We start from the raw sequence: 17,858 nt of genomic DNA on the forward strand, positions 1-17,858 counted from the left end.
TGAAAATGATCTTTTAGTAGTAGCCGTAGAAACCGGAAAAGTTAAAATAAAGCGGATTAGTCGATCAATCAAATAATTTATATCTGTTTTTCTTATTTTTTTTAGAGTTTTACACAATTCAGACATAATCGACAAGTTATTCAAATCTGAACGACTAACAATATTAATAATAATAAAGTGATTCAATTGAAATCTTAAATTAATTTTCTCTTGATAATTAAAATTTGGAGGATAAATTTATTTATAAGAGCACATATATTGATATATTGTTGATATCAAATGTTTTGTAAATATCTTTAAGAACTAAATTATTGTTTAGACTAAGTTTCATTTTTTGCGTACAAAATTTGTGATTCAATTCCTGCAATTGTTGATTAATTGTAACACAAAAGAGATTCACTCTATATTGTTGATCTACTGCGATGTGATCTTCTTGACGACGAGTGCGTCCTTCGCATTCTATGTAAATATCATTACAATTGGAAAATAAATATCACGTTGCTCACAAAATAATATCACGTTTTTCAATAAATCATCTTCAACCATCATCTCTCAACTTTTGAATTAATGTTTTTGTATTGTTGACTAATTGCATTGTATTAAGTATACTTGATATTTTTGTTGTAAAGCTTGAAAAAAAGTATCATATATCAACTCTTAAAGTAATTGACTTGTTAACTATGATATTAGAGTTTGTGTGTTCGATATTAGTTAGTTTATTATTTGAAACTTTTACTTTAACAATTGATTTTTATTTCAAATTTATTATTCAAATTATTTTTACATACATCTTTTTAAGAACAACTAAATTTTTTTTTTGTCAATGCAGAATAAAGACACAACTAAGATGTTTTATCGACGAAGCAGATAAAATACTTGTTATAGCATGTGTTGGTTGTCAAAACAAAATATAAAAATATTTTGAAAATTTAAATTATAAACTATTAAATAAGTTTTTTTTTTATTTTATAAATATTTTTTTTTATTTATTCAAATAAATATCACTTGCATATTTTTTATCAATAAGTTTAATTTGTGTTTTTAATCAATTTATGTATATCATTCAAAGTTTTTAAACGATCTTTTACAAATATATTTAAAAAATTATAAAACCTCTCTCACAAAAATATAAAATTAATTAACAGATTTTTTATCAATAAGTTTAATTTCTGCTTTTAATCAATTTATATGTATCATTCAAAGTTTTTAAACGATCTTTTACAAATATATTTAAAAAATTATAAAACCTCTCTCACAAAAATGTAAAATTTATTAATAAATTTTTTATAAGAGAGAATTTTATAATGTTTTAAACATGCAAACAAACCTCGTTTAAAAATTCAGACGATACACGTGAATTAATTTTAAACTAAGAAGTACGAAAAATATTTGAAGAATTATTATTATTATTTTAAAGAAAAATTTTATATGAATTAAAAAAATGTATATGACAAAGACTAACAACTTATTTAACTCAATTATAAAACCACTTAGAACCTCTATTCATTTAGCCTCTATTTTTTGAGCATTGACCTTCCTTTTATAGGCTTTTAGGACATTTAATAATGGTCAAAAGTGTCGTTGGTAGTGTTCTGCCAGTTTTGACCAAAACCAATATATATGAATAAAAATATTTCAGTCTTTGAATATTTTTGAAACCTGTTTGATTGAGCTGATTTATTCGTTCTTGATCAGATTGCCTTTGTGTTTAATGATCCTTTATGCTTCAGATGTATTTGTTGATGTTATCTTTGATATGAAAACTTGATTCTATCCAAAATAGTTTGGAGAAAGATGACGAACTTCTGCAGAAATATGGAGATTGATACTGAACTTCTGCAGAAACGAAGATTGATAATCAATCTGGACTGTCAGTTAGTTTTTGAATTTTATGGAGATTGACGATCAATCTAGAGGTTGGTGTTTAACATATTGGAGAATGATGTTAGCATGATGGAGATTAATGTCAACATGCTGAAGAATGATCAGAATGTTGTGAAGAACTTGATAGTCAAGTTGGAGAAGGTTCAGATATGTTTGGTTTTGCTAATTCGTGATCTTCTCTTTTTGTGATTTGAGTAGTTTCTTTGAATCTGATCATCTCAATTTGTTCTTTGCCAAATGATGATGATATAGATGTAAAATTCAGAGGCAAAAACTTCTTTTAACTAGTGAAGATTGATTGATTTTGGAGTTGTGATGACCATTCTTGAAATTGGAGAACATTTTTCGTTTTCCAGATTTTGTTAAGAATGTTCTTCATTCTTGTCTTTTCAATTTCTTGCATTTTTATGCTGATTTCTTTATTTTGTTTAAATCTTATCTTTAAATTAATACACTCAAAAGCACAAGTTAAATCAACATAACATTTAAAATCATAATTAACATTCTTAATGAACTTTTTGTTTGTTTTCATCAAAACATTAAATTGAGATTTTGTCTCAATAATTATTGCTTTGACTTAAAAGTTCCATTGTTTGCATACAAAATATGTGACTCAATTTCTGCAATTGTTGATCAATTGTAATACAAAAGCGACCCACTCTATATTGTTGACCCACTATGATGTGATCATGTTGGTGATGAGCGTGCTCTTCTCATTCTATATAAATAACATTACAATTGGGGGAATCAATATCATGCTGCTCACTAAACAATATCACATTTTTTAATAAATTATTCCAACTATCATCTCTCAACTTTTGAATTAATGTTTTTGTATTGTTGACTAATTGCATTGCATTAAGTATATCTTTATATTTCTGTTGTAAAGCTTGACAAATAGTATCATATATAACATGTAAAAGTTTGTTATAATTTGTTAATAGGTAGTAGTTGAGTTGCTAATTATAGTGTTAGAGTTTGTCTGTTAAATATTAATTAGTTTATAATTCAATATTAGGTAGTTTATCTCATTGTCTATGCATATAATTCGTTGTATTAATTTTATCGGTATAAATTCTAATAAATGCCTATCTCATTACTGGTTTATATCTTCAATAACGTAATTTCTAATATGATATTAGCGACTTGGTTGTGATTTAAAAACCATTAAATAATCTCATTTGCATTGTGGTAAATATAAAAATAATATTATTACCGACAAGAATCATTGATATTTTTTTTACTCTATTTATAGAGAAAAATTAATTAAATAAAAGAGTAAAAACTTAAGAAAAATATAAGAAGATAGTACGTGGATTAAAACCAATAAATAAAGTGGCGGCATGATACTCTTATTGGTCTCGAAGATATTTTAATAATTTATTATTATAATTTTAGTAATTAATAAAGATTTTAAAAATAATATCCTCAAAATTATTAAAATATTCTTAAAATAATAATAATATATTATTATTAAAAATCATAATAATAAATAATAATAATCTCAAAATTTCTTAAAATTTTTGAAGATATTTCAATAATTTATCGTTATTAAAACATTTTATACAAGTTTCTATGAGAAAATCTGTCCATGTACACGTTCAACTTTATGTTATATTATTTGTTAGGAAAGAGGCAGACGTGAGAGCAAACTTTTGCAGCTGTCAAAATTCAAAGATATGGGATTTAAAACTAATAATAATACAGTTACTAAAATCAATAAGCAATTCAGTAAAAAGAAAAGAAAAAAAAGAATCAGTAAGCAATGGTGTAGCAGTGGAACGAGAGACGCTCGGTCCAATGTGAAGTTTACTACTTCTAGTTGAACCAGCGGTGAGTCATAAACAATAAACAAACGTAAAACATTTATAGCCTCGTTGGATGTGTTTCCCAATACATGATAAGGTCCATTTAATTCGTGGAAAATTTGTGTTTTTATTTTTCAAAAGAAGAAAATATTCTACAAGGCAAATGATTCTTAAAAGTGTAGAATTGATTATTGATGCATTTGGTTTTATGTCTGCACTTTCATTATTACGTTCTCAAGGCAGTATGGACGTAAGCTACAAATGGTAGTTTCTGAATGAATCTATGTTCAATTGACACCATGTTTTGTTTTCAAACAAAGTCTCTAACTATATATAATTGATTTTAATATTATTTTAAAATATTATAATTAATATATTATTATCTAATTTATAATGATTATGTTAACATTCTTTTATATTATATTTGAGCATGTTTAGATATTTTTAAGTATAATTGATTTTATTAATAATGTTGAATTTTTCGAAAAAGTTAAACTCCTGCGATACAGTGAATTAATATTCAAATCTTAATTTAAAGATATATTTATATTTAATGTTTGACGTATCTCAAAAATATTATCTCCAATAAACGGAGCATATAAAAAAAAATTGAAGTTAAAATTTATTATTCATTGATTTTGCCTTGATTTTAATTTGAATTTAAAATTTGAAACTTTTACTTTTACAATTAATTTTTATTTCAAATTTATTATTCAAATTATTTTTCCATACATCTCTTTAAGAACTACAAATTTTTACATACATCAAATTTAAAATTATTTCAAATTTATATTTTATTTTTAATTTCTTTAAAAAATTTCTTCAACTAAAAATCGGCTAAATTACATCTGTGGTCCCTTAACTTAATTTCAGGTAACGTTTTAGTCATTTATCTATTTTTTTTTTTCCGATTTGGTCCTTTAATCATAACAATATCAAATAAAGTATGAAAATATGAGTTTATTTGAAGATTTGCGTTACGAATTTGATGAAATTTGTATTATATTGAAGAATATAATTAATTTTATGAGTTTTGATTAAATTTTTTTTTGAATTTTTGTATAAAAAATGATAACATTGTTGAAATTTTAAAACATAAAATATCAAATTGTCACTTAAAATTAAAATAAAAGACCAAGTCGGGAAAAAAAAAAGATAAAAGACTAAAACGTTATCTGAAATTAAGTTAAAGTACCACATATGTAATTTAGCCAATAAAGATCACTCACATACTTTTTATCAACAAGTTTAGTCTATGCTTTTAATCAATTTATGTGTATCATTCGGATTTTTAAATAATTTTTTACAAATATATTTAGAAAATTATAAAATCTCTCTCACAAAGATTTAAAATTTATTAACATGAGATGAATTAAATTTGAGTTTTCTAAGCTTTTATCACTTAAAAATTCTTATTTAATTCATCTTTTTGTAAAAAAATCTAATTTTTTATAAGATAAATTTTTATAATGTTCTAAACATGCATCCAAAACTTCAATAAAATATTTAGACAAAACACGTAAATTAATTTAAAACTAAGAAGCAAAACTATTGACAAAAAATATTTAAAAAAACTATTATTATCAACCTTAATTGCAATTTCGACCCCCCTATTTTATCTAAATCGTAAAAGTAGTCCCTACATTTTATTTCTCTCCAATTTTGGTTCCCAAACAGAATTTTGGTTCAAAACTTGATGAAGTTTCATTTTTTTTGCGTTTATTTAAGTCACACAATGCCTCAAGATTTCGTAGTGCAAACAAACTTCTGTTTGGAAATTAAAACTAGGGAGAAATAAAATAAGGAGACTACTTTTACGATTATGCTAAAATAGGGGACCAAAATTATAATTAATCTTTATAATTATTTTAAAGAAAATTTTTATATGAGCTAAAAAAAAGTATATTACAAGGACCAACACCTTATTTAACTCAATTATAAAACCGCTTAGTACCTCGGTTCATTTAGCCATCTCAATCAGCCCCACCACCACCTCAAATCACTTATAACCTTTTTATAATATGCTCTCTGGTATTTTGCTCACGAGCAAAGTGCTCACCAATTCACCATCCTATTTGATCAATAATCATGCTACGTAGTGGAAATATAAAAACTCAAAAGCTCAATGAACATTCAAAATTAACTAAACTATTTTTGTCATATTAAAAGGGCATACAAACTTCATAGGAGAAGAATAGTGATTTGCAAATATCAAGATTTGACCTAAACAAGTTGTTGGCAATAAATCTTAGTAGTTAAGATATTAATGTCAAATATTGAATATTTTTGCTTCCTCTATAAACCATTCAAGAGATAGCTCACGTCTTCACCTTTGAAGTCTGACCAGCTTTTTTTTTTTTTTTTCTTTTCCCTTTTCTTTCTTTCTTTCTATGTCTAGCATGCTTTCCATATTACCTTACTTGCCATATTTATTTATTCATTTTCTCTTTTTATTTAATTTTTAAACATTTCTCTCACACCACCCATTAGACAGATGAGACTCTCATAATGACTCATGAGAGTATCCTTTTCTTTCTTTTTTAGAAAGCTGATTTTAGTTTATACCGACAAACCAACAACTTTCAATTACAAAATAACAACTTAAACATTTGTTTTCCATACAAATTTTATATTAGTACTTTATAGATTGATGATTAACCTCCCAACACAGGAAATCAACAACATCTTTCATACAGTCTGGTGACATGAACAAACAAGAACAAAAAAAAAAAAAACCAAAAAAGAAGAGAAAAAAATAGATTTCATATTCAATTAAAAATTGATTGTAAGGTCAACAAGTCATCTATGTTGTTATTGCTAATTTGCTACAATATTCAGGCAATAGTGCAGACAGATTTACCTAAAAAACTAGAACTAGTATATTATAGGCTCAACTATGGCTATACAGAAAGAAAATGAACCATTGTCATGAGTTAACTTTCACTTGAAGTCTTATACTTCATGCATAACAATCATGTTATGAGACACTATATCATACTACAAATTAATCAAATTTTAAAAAGGTATACTAAACTACTAATGATATCTGCATCTGATATTAGCCATTTTTTCACTCTACAATCAGATTGCTTGCAACTACTTCATCAAATTGTCATTTCGGTCCAACAAAGTGAATGTCGGCGATCTTACCAGGATCTTGTGAGCACGCGGTGAATGTGAGGGTACCAACATTTGCGGCAGCAGTTTACTCCCTCGGCGCTCTGCAATGGAAGGGTTAGACTTAGATTTAGACCCTTTGTAAGAATTTTTCCTTACTATGTGATTAATCAAAAGTGCTTCTGAAGATGAAGAGACAGCAGCATCGTTGTGAAGTGAAGTGGATCTTTCTATCAAAGATCCATCTTTATTAACATAAAAGGGTTGCTCCGCTGATCCATGGCCAGAAGGCGATGGCAGCCGAGAGGATATGAACGATAAATCAGACCAATTCATTGACACAGGTGAAAACGAGAAGGAACTGGTATAATCAGAATTGGAAGGCGAAAGTGTTGGCGACTTGGAACCAAATTTCGGGCTGTTACTTAAAGAACAAGGAAAAGAAACTGATTTTCGACGAGGGGTCGGTGGCAACGACGAACCAAAGCAATGATCCATGAGTACAAGACAATCTTTAGCATTGTCTGAGCTGTTATCAATAAAATAATCCAAGTAACCAGATGAAACACAACGTTGTTTTTCTTCTTCTTCTTCCATTTTCACCTTTAATTCATCTCTGGGAGATGTTATATCACAGCATTTGGAAGATGTAAACAACCCTTTCATGATTCTATTAGCAAGTTTCCTCCTCAATCTTCCCCAACTATTTTCTCTAGCAGGAAGCAAAGTTTCTGATCCTGTATTTGTCACAGAAAAAGGTGGAACAACACCACCAGCTAATGCCTTATTAAAAATTCCAAAATCCAAATCATACTCATCAACTTTCCTGGGATGAGCCCCCTTATCAACAACACCACCATCATCAATCTCCATTCTTTCATGAGAAACATTCTTCTCCAGCTCACCCTTATAAAAATTCCCCAATAATAATTGATGATTAGAAAGAGCAGCCCAAAACTCCATGGGCTCATCATCCTCAGAAATGGTAAGAATAGGCGCATTGGCCTTCTCATAACGAACAACCTGAATAGCCGCGGATTTGGCATTACAAGACATAACAGAACTACAAAATTTCCCAATCCAAACATAAATAGCAGAAGGAACATGAACAATAAAAGCACCACGAGAATCAAGCGCTTTAGCAGAAGGCTTGTTAACCATTTTAGGCACCAAATGAAGAGGGTCATAAGGTGAATGAGGAGCCATTCTAAACATTCTAAGAACAGAATTAGGACTCAAAGGTGAAGCAGCATTTGAATTTGAATTTGAATTTAAATTTACCACTCTTTTCTGACACTGCAAAAGTTGAGAAGCGAAACCCATATTAGGATTTGTAACACCACGAGCATTTTTGACATAATGAAAAGCATCTTCAAAGCTTTGTCCTTCTCTCCACATAAGATAAGCAATAACCAAAGAAGTTGATCTAGAAACACCTTGACAACAATGAACAAGAACACGACCACCTTGTAACCTAACATCTTCAAAGTAATCAAAAACATCGTAAAGAATACTTGTGATGTCTTCTGTTGGACTATCCTGCAACCAAAGAGTTTTATAAACAAAATCCCTTTTGAAATATTCAGGACAAACAAAACCAACACAATTAAGCACGTGCGTAATTCCTTTCTGTCTTAAAAGCTCGTGATTCTTCGCAACGGTGTCGCTTCCAAGGTAAACGTGTTCGGCGATTCTAGAACATTCTTTATCGTAGAAAGCTAATTTATCTCTCTTGAATTGAAACTCTGAACCGGTGATTGAAACTCTTCCTTTTGGTGTTTCTGATTGTGGCCAAACTCCGAGATCGTCAGATCCGGCGCTTGGCCATTCTTCAATGCTGCGTTTGTTGATTGAAAGAGGACGAAGCGGTGGAAGCAACGATCGAGATTTTTTGTTGTTCGCCGCCGTAGGTTGTGGTGGTTTTCGATTTGACGATGATCGATCGGTCCATGAAATTGACCGTGGAAATGTTCTCCGGTGAGTACTGCCGGCGGTGGCGGTGGCTGTGGCGGCAGCACAGTCTTTACTCTCTGACATTTAAAAGGTAAAAAGGTTTAATGAAAAGGACACAAATTTAATTTTTAATTTAAATCCAATTTTGATGGTAGTTTTATTTTATTTTATTTTTATTTTTCCAACCTAAAACCCTTGACCCTGTCTTAATCTTTGACCCATATATATAAAGTGAGGTGAAAGAAAGAAAGAAAGGTGGAAAATTGGATTTATTTTATATATTTTTTGAATATGGTGGAAAATTGAAATGGAAATAGGAGTATTGGAGAAATGGAACAAGTTGAAAGAAAATGGGTTTTGTTATAAGAGAATAGAAAAGAAGAAGTTTTTTTGAAGGAAGTGATGTTTGTGTTTTGTGTTGAAGTGAACTTAAGAAGGAGAGGCAAAGAGAAGAGTTTGAGTTTGTTATATTTTGTAGTATGAGATTTTGTGATAAAGTGTAAGGATGGGTCATGGTCTTTCTATTTGACTGTGACATGTTGGGTCAAACTGCCACATCACTTTTTGGACTCATTTATGCATTTAATATTTTACACATTATAATTATCATAGTATGTATATATAATATTTTTTTTGAATTTTGCATTTATGACTTTCAATACAAATTTAATGTTAATTGACTTTCTTCCTTTCACAATTCTATTCTATTCTTTTTTGGTTTCTAATTCTTTTATAGTATATATTTATTATATTTTATTATAATAAAAAGGCATTCGAGTATTCGTTAGTAAACTCATGACAAATACTATTGAGTTTAGTATTGTTTTTCTAACCAGGTTTAGTATTGGTTTTATTTTTTTCTATATAGGATATTAGTATTCATTAACTTCTTGTTTGATTATTTTCCTAACAGTTTTTAATATTGTAAGTTTTTTATGTCTCAGTCAAACTGTTATGATTATTTTTTATGGTAGATATTACGGTATGTAGTTTCTTTTTGGACTATTTTGGAAAAATATATTCATTTTGACCAACTAAAAGTGAGAGTTTTTTCTTCTAGAATATTATATAATATTTTTTTTGTTCTTAAGTTTGAATTTCATTAATTGTCACTTTAACAAAATATATATAATCCCGTCAAAAAATATGATATGCTATCATTATTAATGCATGATTAATAGGTTTGGGAGTCAAAAGTTTTGAATAATTTCATGGTACATATTCAATAATCACGTAAAAAATAGGCAAAAAAATCTCATGATATCTTTTATCTTATTTTCTAGTCACACTTTATTACTAATTTTTTTATAAAAAAAACACATGACGGTCTTAAATAATATCGAGGTGATAAGTTGACATTGAATTATAAATAGTAATACTTTTATTTAAAATAAATAAATTAAACATATTAGATTTTATAAATCTCATTTAATTTATAAACTTTTGTTCAAACTCATAATTTCTAGTTACTTCTCTCTATTTTGTGCATTTCTTTTCATCCACCCTTACAATGCGAGTATTTTTTATTTGAAGATTTATTGGTGATGTTGTTGGAGATAAAAATATGAATTTATTTGAATATTTGAATTTCAGATTTGATAAATATTAATTTTTTTTAAAGATGATGATAATTTTTTTGGATTTTATTTAACCATGGCGATAAATATTCTAAGTTTCGATAAAAAAAATGATACTATTAACATTTTAAGACATAAATTATTAAATTTATAAAAAAAATGTAAAATAACTAAATCATTACTTAAAATTAAGCTACGGAAATATATTATGTCTTTTGTTTTTAACTAATGTTTCTTATTAAAAATACAAAATCCCAAATAAAATATATTAAGGTTTATTAAATCCCCTTCAATTCTGATTTTTTTTCTTTTCAAACTCATAATGCATGGTTACTTTCTTCCCCTTTTGTCAATTTATTCCCATTCATCGTTAAATCAAATCTCACTCAAGAAATGAAAACCAGTTGCCTTGACATATTTGATCTTTAGTATAATTTAGTGACATTCATTCAAACCAACAAAAAATGGATTAAAAAAAAATCATGTCCTTTAATTAGATATAATAGATTAAAAAATGTAAAAATAATTTGAAAAAGCAGAAGTGTAAAACTCTCTCAAACAATACGGTAGAAATTTCAAAACCATCAAACTTCATTAATCCACAAATACATTAGGAAAAGAAAAACTTTACAAACTTTTTAAATAGGTGATATTTAGCATGATCTTGCAGAAAAATAAAAACAAATTAACTAATTCATCACTTGTTGATTGTTGTTGTAATCCAAATACAAATAATCAACCTATTCCTATTCATCCTTCATGTTGTAGTGTAGTGGTAAACACTATTGGGACATACGTGTTGGTGTATGGGTTCAAACCCACGTCACCTCTTCTCTTTTTCCGTTCAATTGTGTAAGTATTGGCCACTCGATCAATAATAAAATTAAAATAACGATTAATATTTGAACCATTAAAAAAAAGAAAAGGAATTCAAAAATTCAGGGTATGAAGAACATAGACTCATAAATTCAAGAGTTTGATTAACAATAATTTATTTAATTTGAATTCTTTTATTCAACCTGACCTTGTCATATAGACATTATTTAACACAAATAAACATTTTTTTAACTAAACATGAAAACTGATAATTTTATAGATGTTTTAAATAATAAAAAGTCTAAATAAAAAATAAATGACTGAAGTATTATTAGAAAAATAAGATAAAGAATCTCAACATAATTTTTACCTAAAATTATTAAGGAACTAAAGATTACAACTTAATTTTAAAAATATTAGAGCAAATTAAAATATTTTAATGATAAAACTAAATGGGTTTCAACCTTATATTGTCTAGTCTTACATTGGTTTAAAAGACATTGCAATTTAGTCATGATAGGGTTTGTTGAGATATTTCTTTGGTTTAAGATTCGTTGCAACTCAGGCTTAATAATTGGTTTAACTGACATGTTTAAGAATGATTTCGACGGGGGATTGATAGCAGGCATAAGTTGCCAAATCAAAATGTTAAGGTTTGTGATGAGAAAATCCCTTGTGAAAGAAGTGGATTGATGTATTTTTATGAAACTTTATTCTCAAGACTGAAGATGAGACATAATTTTCCAATATTGAGAATAAAGTATTGCATAGGTTGAATGATGTCCATTCCCAACTACATCATTATAGATTGGCGTTTATTAAAGTCTTTGAACTAGTTTGTAAGCACCTTTGCATCCAACGTCCTACTGCTTTGTTTTTCTATTTACCTTCCTTGGTTGTTGCAACATCTTCCATATTGAAGTAATCTACAACGTTTCTTTGAAGCTCTTATAGAGATTCTATTGGTTTTTTGGAAAAAGAGTATGAAAATGGGTATAGCTTTAGGCCTAATACCATAACATGTAGTGATACTACTAGGTTGAGACTGTTTATCTAAGTCATTTCATCATTATATTGGTCCATGAATTAATTAAGTGATTCATTTGAAGTATGTTATAATCTCACTAAGTGTGTATAATTTTTATTTTTATTTTTTATGTCAATTGACTTGTGGTGAATCTCGAGATAAACATTTTCTCTAACTACTTCTACAATTGCACCGTGTTATTCAAGAGTAGAGAAACTAATTGAGAGATCTTCTCTTCAAGGTGCTTGGGAATACTTGACACTTAATATCATCAAAGGCATTTAGTAATTGAAGATGAGCATTAAACCATGTTAAATGCTCGTGGGGATCATGTTTGTTATCCTACTTTTCTATTGATGCTAGTTGGAACTTGCTTTGGACTAGCTCCTTCGTGACCTCTAAGACAAAGGGAAGCATTGTTGCATATTCCCTTTTAGATATTCTAGATTGAGTTTTACTATCAAGTTGTCTGACCTGTTGGTACTTTCTCTTTCATCTTCTAGATCATCGTCTTCCTCGTTTGATTTTGGCATCAATGACTTCTATGGTATCTTCACATTCATGTTTTAGAGTTGTTGGTCGTTTTCTATTCAAGTATGATTCTCGTCTCTCAGATCGTTCTTTCTGCATATTAGAGTTGTGATTCTGGTAACTTGGTTCCTCTTGTAGCGATTTGTGTCAAGCATTACTTCTAGTAAATGTGATGCTAGAAATCTAGAGGCAAATATTAGTTTTAATGAAGCTCGACCCACAGTAAGCGCCAACGTTTCTGTTTGAGAAAACAAAGTTGATCACCTCGAGATGGTAATCAAATGACGTTTACCCCTAACTTCTTGTATGCTATGAATCCTCTATTTATAGTAGTTTTAGGCTCTGAGTTGTTCGATAACTGAATCCATTTGATTGATCCACTCGTGGAAATCTTATCTTAATTTAAGAGTTGTTGCAACTCAATCACGATAAGGAATATTGAGATATTTTTTTAGTTTGGATAAGGACTGATAAGGTGCCCTTAATACTCAAATTGATTGTTATCGTCAAAGCTTGAAACTTTACAACTAATATGCAATTAGAGTTTCATACTAGTATATGTCAATATTATTTTCGCCTTTATTTTATAAATTTAAATGTAGATTTGATCTCTTTTTTTGTTCAATCTACAATTTTAGTCCCCATAGTTTTTTTTACGCAATTTTAGTCTATTTGTTTATGAAATTTTGAATATTTTGCCTAATTTTCAATTTAGTTTTTAATTTTAATGATGCGACAATTAAACAGGGTGATGTGGAAATCATGCCATATTAATTTTTTTTCCGCTTAAATAAACTTGTTCTTTAATTACTCAAAATATTTATTATAATAATTTAAATATTTAATTTAGTATTTAAAAAATAAAAGAATTAAAATAAAAAAATAGAAAAAAACTGAAACTTAAAATAAAAAAAGAGAAATACCACATTTATCTCTTTTTAAACCTATTTTATATTATGTCATTTAAGATAGTATACATATATTATTGTGTGATGGTAAAAATCGAATGAATTGATCCCATCTAAAAGGAAGTAATCCAAATTGAATCACAAATTCTTTGACTCTTTAGATTCATTTACCTTTTTTTCTCAAAAATTGAACTAAATTGCATTGTTGAATTCGACATTTTCTCACCACCATCCCACTTGTCAAGTGCACTCTAAAGCGGTCTATTTTTTCATTAGTATTAGTGTGTAGACATGACAAGAGGCTAGTCATACAAAAAAAGGCAGAAACCATAGTGAAAATATGCTAGATTGACCGACTTTAGTCTATAGTCTAGTCAATGTCACAACCTCTTTAGATAAAAACATCATACTACTCATACTACATGTCACCAAAAAACTGTCAGAGACATAAATTACTATTACTATAATTATATTAAATATTGTAGTTTTTATTAGGTCGTAATAAATTTGGTAGACTTTTATATAATTTATGCATATCAAACTACATCAATTTTTAACATATTTAAATATATTATTCTAAAATAAAATTTAAATAAGTGTCATATAAAATTAGATGCTCTAAAATTTTATGTTATACATTAAAATAGATCTTGACATATCTTTAAATAGGATAACATATCATATCAAATTTTCAAAAACTTAACAAAACTTTAAATAGGATAACAAACTTTAAATAGCATATCATATCTAATTTTTTTAAATATAATTTTGGTCTTTTAAATTTTAATTAATAGTCATTTTAATAATTTATTTTCATAAAATTATACATATTTATTATTCTATTAAGTACTAAAATAAATGTTATGTATAAGATAAAGAATCAAAATAAATAAAAAAATAAAAGACCAAAATAAATTTTAAATAAAAAATAAAGAACTAAAATTATATTATATTTTTTTTACACTTCGTAAACCATAACATGATATAACCTATTTACATCTCCTTGGGAGACCAATGGAAAAAATAGAGTATATGGGAATGAGTTATTTGGATAATTTCATTCAAATAAAGAAAAGGAAGAGGGTGTATGTAGCGAAAAATAGATGTTAGTAGCATTGGTCCTACAACTTTTTGTTAGTGTTGGTCCGACTAGAACAGCTCAAATCCCATAGCCCAATCAAACTCTGAAAACCGCTTCACCCGCAGGCAGTATTGTTCCAAAAACTCAAAAATGAAAAATTCTATTTTATTTTTACTTTAAAAAATAAAATAAAAACTATCAAGTGAGTAGTGAGTACTAGTGTTTGTCTTCCCTTCCCTCGTCCGAGGAATAAGAAGAACAAGGACACAAATACAACATAGTTGATGAATGAATGAACAAATGAATGAACGTTGCTGCTATGCATTTGGAAAACCTGTGATATGTATCATAGTGTCGCTGCACGGCGCCTACTATACCGTTCTCAAATATCCTACTACGTCAAAGCTGGTCTCATCGATACTGCCATCAAACTGTTCGACGAAATGTCCCAAACAAATTCTCGCCCTTTCAGCATCGACTACAACCGTTTCATCGGCGTTCTCATCCGTCACTCTCATCTCGACCTTGCCCAATCCTATTACCGCCGCCACGTCATCCCCAACGGTTTCTCCCTCACCCCTTTCACCTATTCCCGTTTCATCGCCGCTCTCTGTTCCGTCAAAAACTTCTCCCTAATCGATTATCTTCTCCGTGACATGGACGCTTTAGGTTTTGTTCCTGATATTTGGGCTTTTAACATTTACCTTAACCTTCTCTGCCGTGAAAATCAACTAGAAACTGCTCTTCAATTGTTTCGCACCATGCCTTTGAAAGGAAGAGAGCCTGATGTTGTTTCTTATAACATTATCGTTAATGCTTTGTGTAAGGCTAAAAGGGTTGACGAGGTTGCTCGTGTTTGGCGTAGTTTGATTGAGAAAGGGTTGAAGCCTGATTTTAAGGTTTGTGCTGCGCTTGTTGTTGGGTTGTGTAGTGCTGGCAATGTTGATTTGGCGTATGAACTTATTGTTGGTGTGATTAATGGTGGTGTTAAGGTTAATTGTTTGGTTTATAATGCTTTGATTAGTGGGTTTTGTAGGATGGGTAGGATTGATAAGGCATTGGCGATTAAAGGGTTTATGAGTAGGAATGGCTGTGTGCCTGATTTGGTTACTTATAATATTTTGTTGAATTATTGTTGTGATGAGGTTATGCTTGATGAGGTGGTGAAGTTGGTGGAGAGTATGGAGAGGAGTGGTGTGGAGCCTGATTTGTATAGTTATAATGAGCTGCTCAAGGGTTTTTGTAAGGCTAATCAGGTGGATAGAGCTTATTTGACTATGGTTAAGAGGATGCAAACTAAAGGGATGTGTGATGTTGTCTCTTACAATACTATAATTGCGGCTTTTTGTAAGGCGCGGCGGATTGAGAGAGGTTATGAGTTGTTTGAGGAAATGCGTAGGAAAGGGATTCAACCGGATGTGATAACGTTCACTGTACTTATAGAAGCGTTTTTTAAGGAAGGTGGTTCTGATGTTGCCAAGAAGCTTCTTGATCAAATGACGACGATGGGGATTGTTCCCGATTTAATATTCTATACAACAATAGTTGACCGGCTGTGCAAGGCCTGGAAGGTTGATATTGCTCATGGTGTTTTTTGTGACATGGTGGAGAATGGAGTGAGTCCAGATGTGGTCTCATACAATGCACTCATAAATGGGTTTTGCAAGGCTTCTAGAGTTATGGATGCCATGTGTCTATACGATGAAATGCAGGATAAAGGATTATACCCGGACGGGGTCACTTTCAAGTTGATAGTTGGAGGGCTCATTAGGGAAAACAAGATTTCAGAGGCATGTAAGGTTTGGGATCAGATGATGGAAAAAGGATTCACTCTTGACAGACGTCTCTCTGAGACTCTAGTCAATGCTATGAAATCAAGGGATGGCACATGAACATTGCATTGGTTTGCATTTTGATCCTCTTAATTTCATCACGCCTGTCTTTCAAAAGGACGAGCGACTTAAATGTTTTTCTCCTAAGGTGTAGCAAACTGGTGAAGTTGCTTTCTTTCTGCAGGGCAGGCAATGGCACTTGCATATCGGTATAACCATTTGCATGCTGCTCAAGTGCTCATGGTGCAATCCCATGCCTTTTTTATGATCATACTTACATTTGCATTGTATAAGACACTAATTCCCTGCGCAGCTTCTGGTAGAGGTTCCGTAACAAGGACAATCATGTAATGGTTTCTACTTGCCAAAGGAAGTGGTGTGCAAGTTTTGTTTCATACTGTCATCAGACTTTCAGCTGGCGGATTGTTTTCGTCAATACAATATACCCATTATACCCTTTGGCCATTTTTATACACAGAGTGCTATTGATTTGAATCTCACACAGCACAATTGATATCAGTAATTGATGATTTGGTTGAAATCATTTCAGCTGCTTATATAAATTAAGTTGCTGTTTCTTTGGAGTAAGAGTGATTCTGAATACTATGGTTCAGACTTCAGATTGACTTGTATCCGGCCCAGTGTAGCAGACACTTCGATCATGAACTTTTTGTCATTTTATGGTTCTATTCTACCAATTAGAGTATAAAGTCCTTCTTGGGATAACAATCTTTAATATTATTGAGTAGATATTTTTTTGTTTCACCGGGACAAGGTTTATGGTATTACCATACATACCATCTGTGAATTGATGTCTTGCAGAGCAGATGCTTGACCATGGATATAAAGCATTCATTGCAAACTGCATCTTGTGGCCGACGTCCAAGGTTTCATACCTCAAGCATTATGGAACATTCAGTAACAGATTGACGGGTTACTGTTTGTGTATATCTAGACTTATATTGCACAACCGAGAATTACAAAAATGCAAGATCCACAGGGTAGCCTTGTTAGGTTTCAAAGTTCATATTTATTAGATTCTTGAAAAACTGTGATGCTGGCACAAGTTGTGTATGTCTTCTGATTTTCACAGATTTGAATTAGAATAGAAATCATATGTATTTGTTGGACTATACTGTCATAAGTTCCAACTTTTCTGACCAATATTAGGATTGTTTTTGGTGAATGTTGATGCTTCTATCTGTATCTGCAGTACAGCACTTGAAGCTTCTCTAATGAAATGTCACCCTAATCATTCATTTATTTACACATATGTTTCTCCTTTAACTTCAGCTTATTCTTTTATTATCGAAAAATAATTTTC

At 29.7% G+C, this 17,858-nt stretch overlaps 2 protein-coding genes across 2 annotated transcripts; one reads left to right on the forward strand and one right to left on the reverse strand.

Moving 5' to 3' along the window:
* Positions 1-6,435: 6,435 nt before the first annotated feature.
* On the reverse strand, positions 6,436-9,223 carry LOC101501828 (protein-tyrosine-phosphatase MKP1-like). Its single transcript, XM_004504079.4, has one exon. It carries the CDS (start codon positions 8,844-8,846, stop codon positions 6,789-6,791), a length of 2,058 nt encoding a protein of 685 aa, XP_004504136.1. The 5' UTR covers positions 8,847-9,223; the 3' UTR covers positions 6,436-6,788.
* A 5,600-nt stretch (positions 9,224-14,823) lies between these two features.
* Positions 14,824-17,803, forward strand: LOC101502472 (uncharacterized). The gene has a single exon (XM_012716806.3). It carries the CDS (start codon positions 15,044-15,046, stop codon positions 16,592-16,594), a length of 1,551 nt encoding a protein of 516 aa, XP_012572260.1. The 5' UTR covers positions 14,824-15,043; the 3' UTR covers positions 16,595-17,803.
* The last annotated feature ends 55 nt before the right edge of the window (positions 17,804-17,858 follow it).

The sequence above is a fragment of the Cicer arietinum genome, chromosome 6, assembly GCF_000331145.2.
Source record: "Cicer arietinum cultivar CDC Frontier isolate Library 1 chromosome 6, Cicar.CDCFrontier_v2.0, whole genome shotgun sequence".
NCBI classification, from domain to species: Eukaryota; Viridiplantae; Streptophyta; class Magnoliopsida; order Fabales; family Fabaceae; genus Cicer; species Cicer arietinum.

Bases quoted from the DNA above. Each gene is read 5' to 3' on its own strand.
- LOC101501828 (XM_004504079.4), bottom strand. From the start codon at position 8,846: ATGTCAGAGAGTAAAGACTGTGCTGCCGCCACAGCCACCGCCACCGCC.
- LOC101502472 (XM_012716806.3), top strand. From the start codon at position 15,044: ATGTATCATAGTGTCGCTGCACGGCGCCTACTATACCGTTCTCAAATA.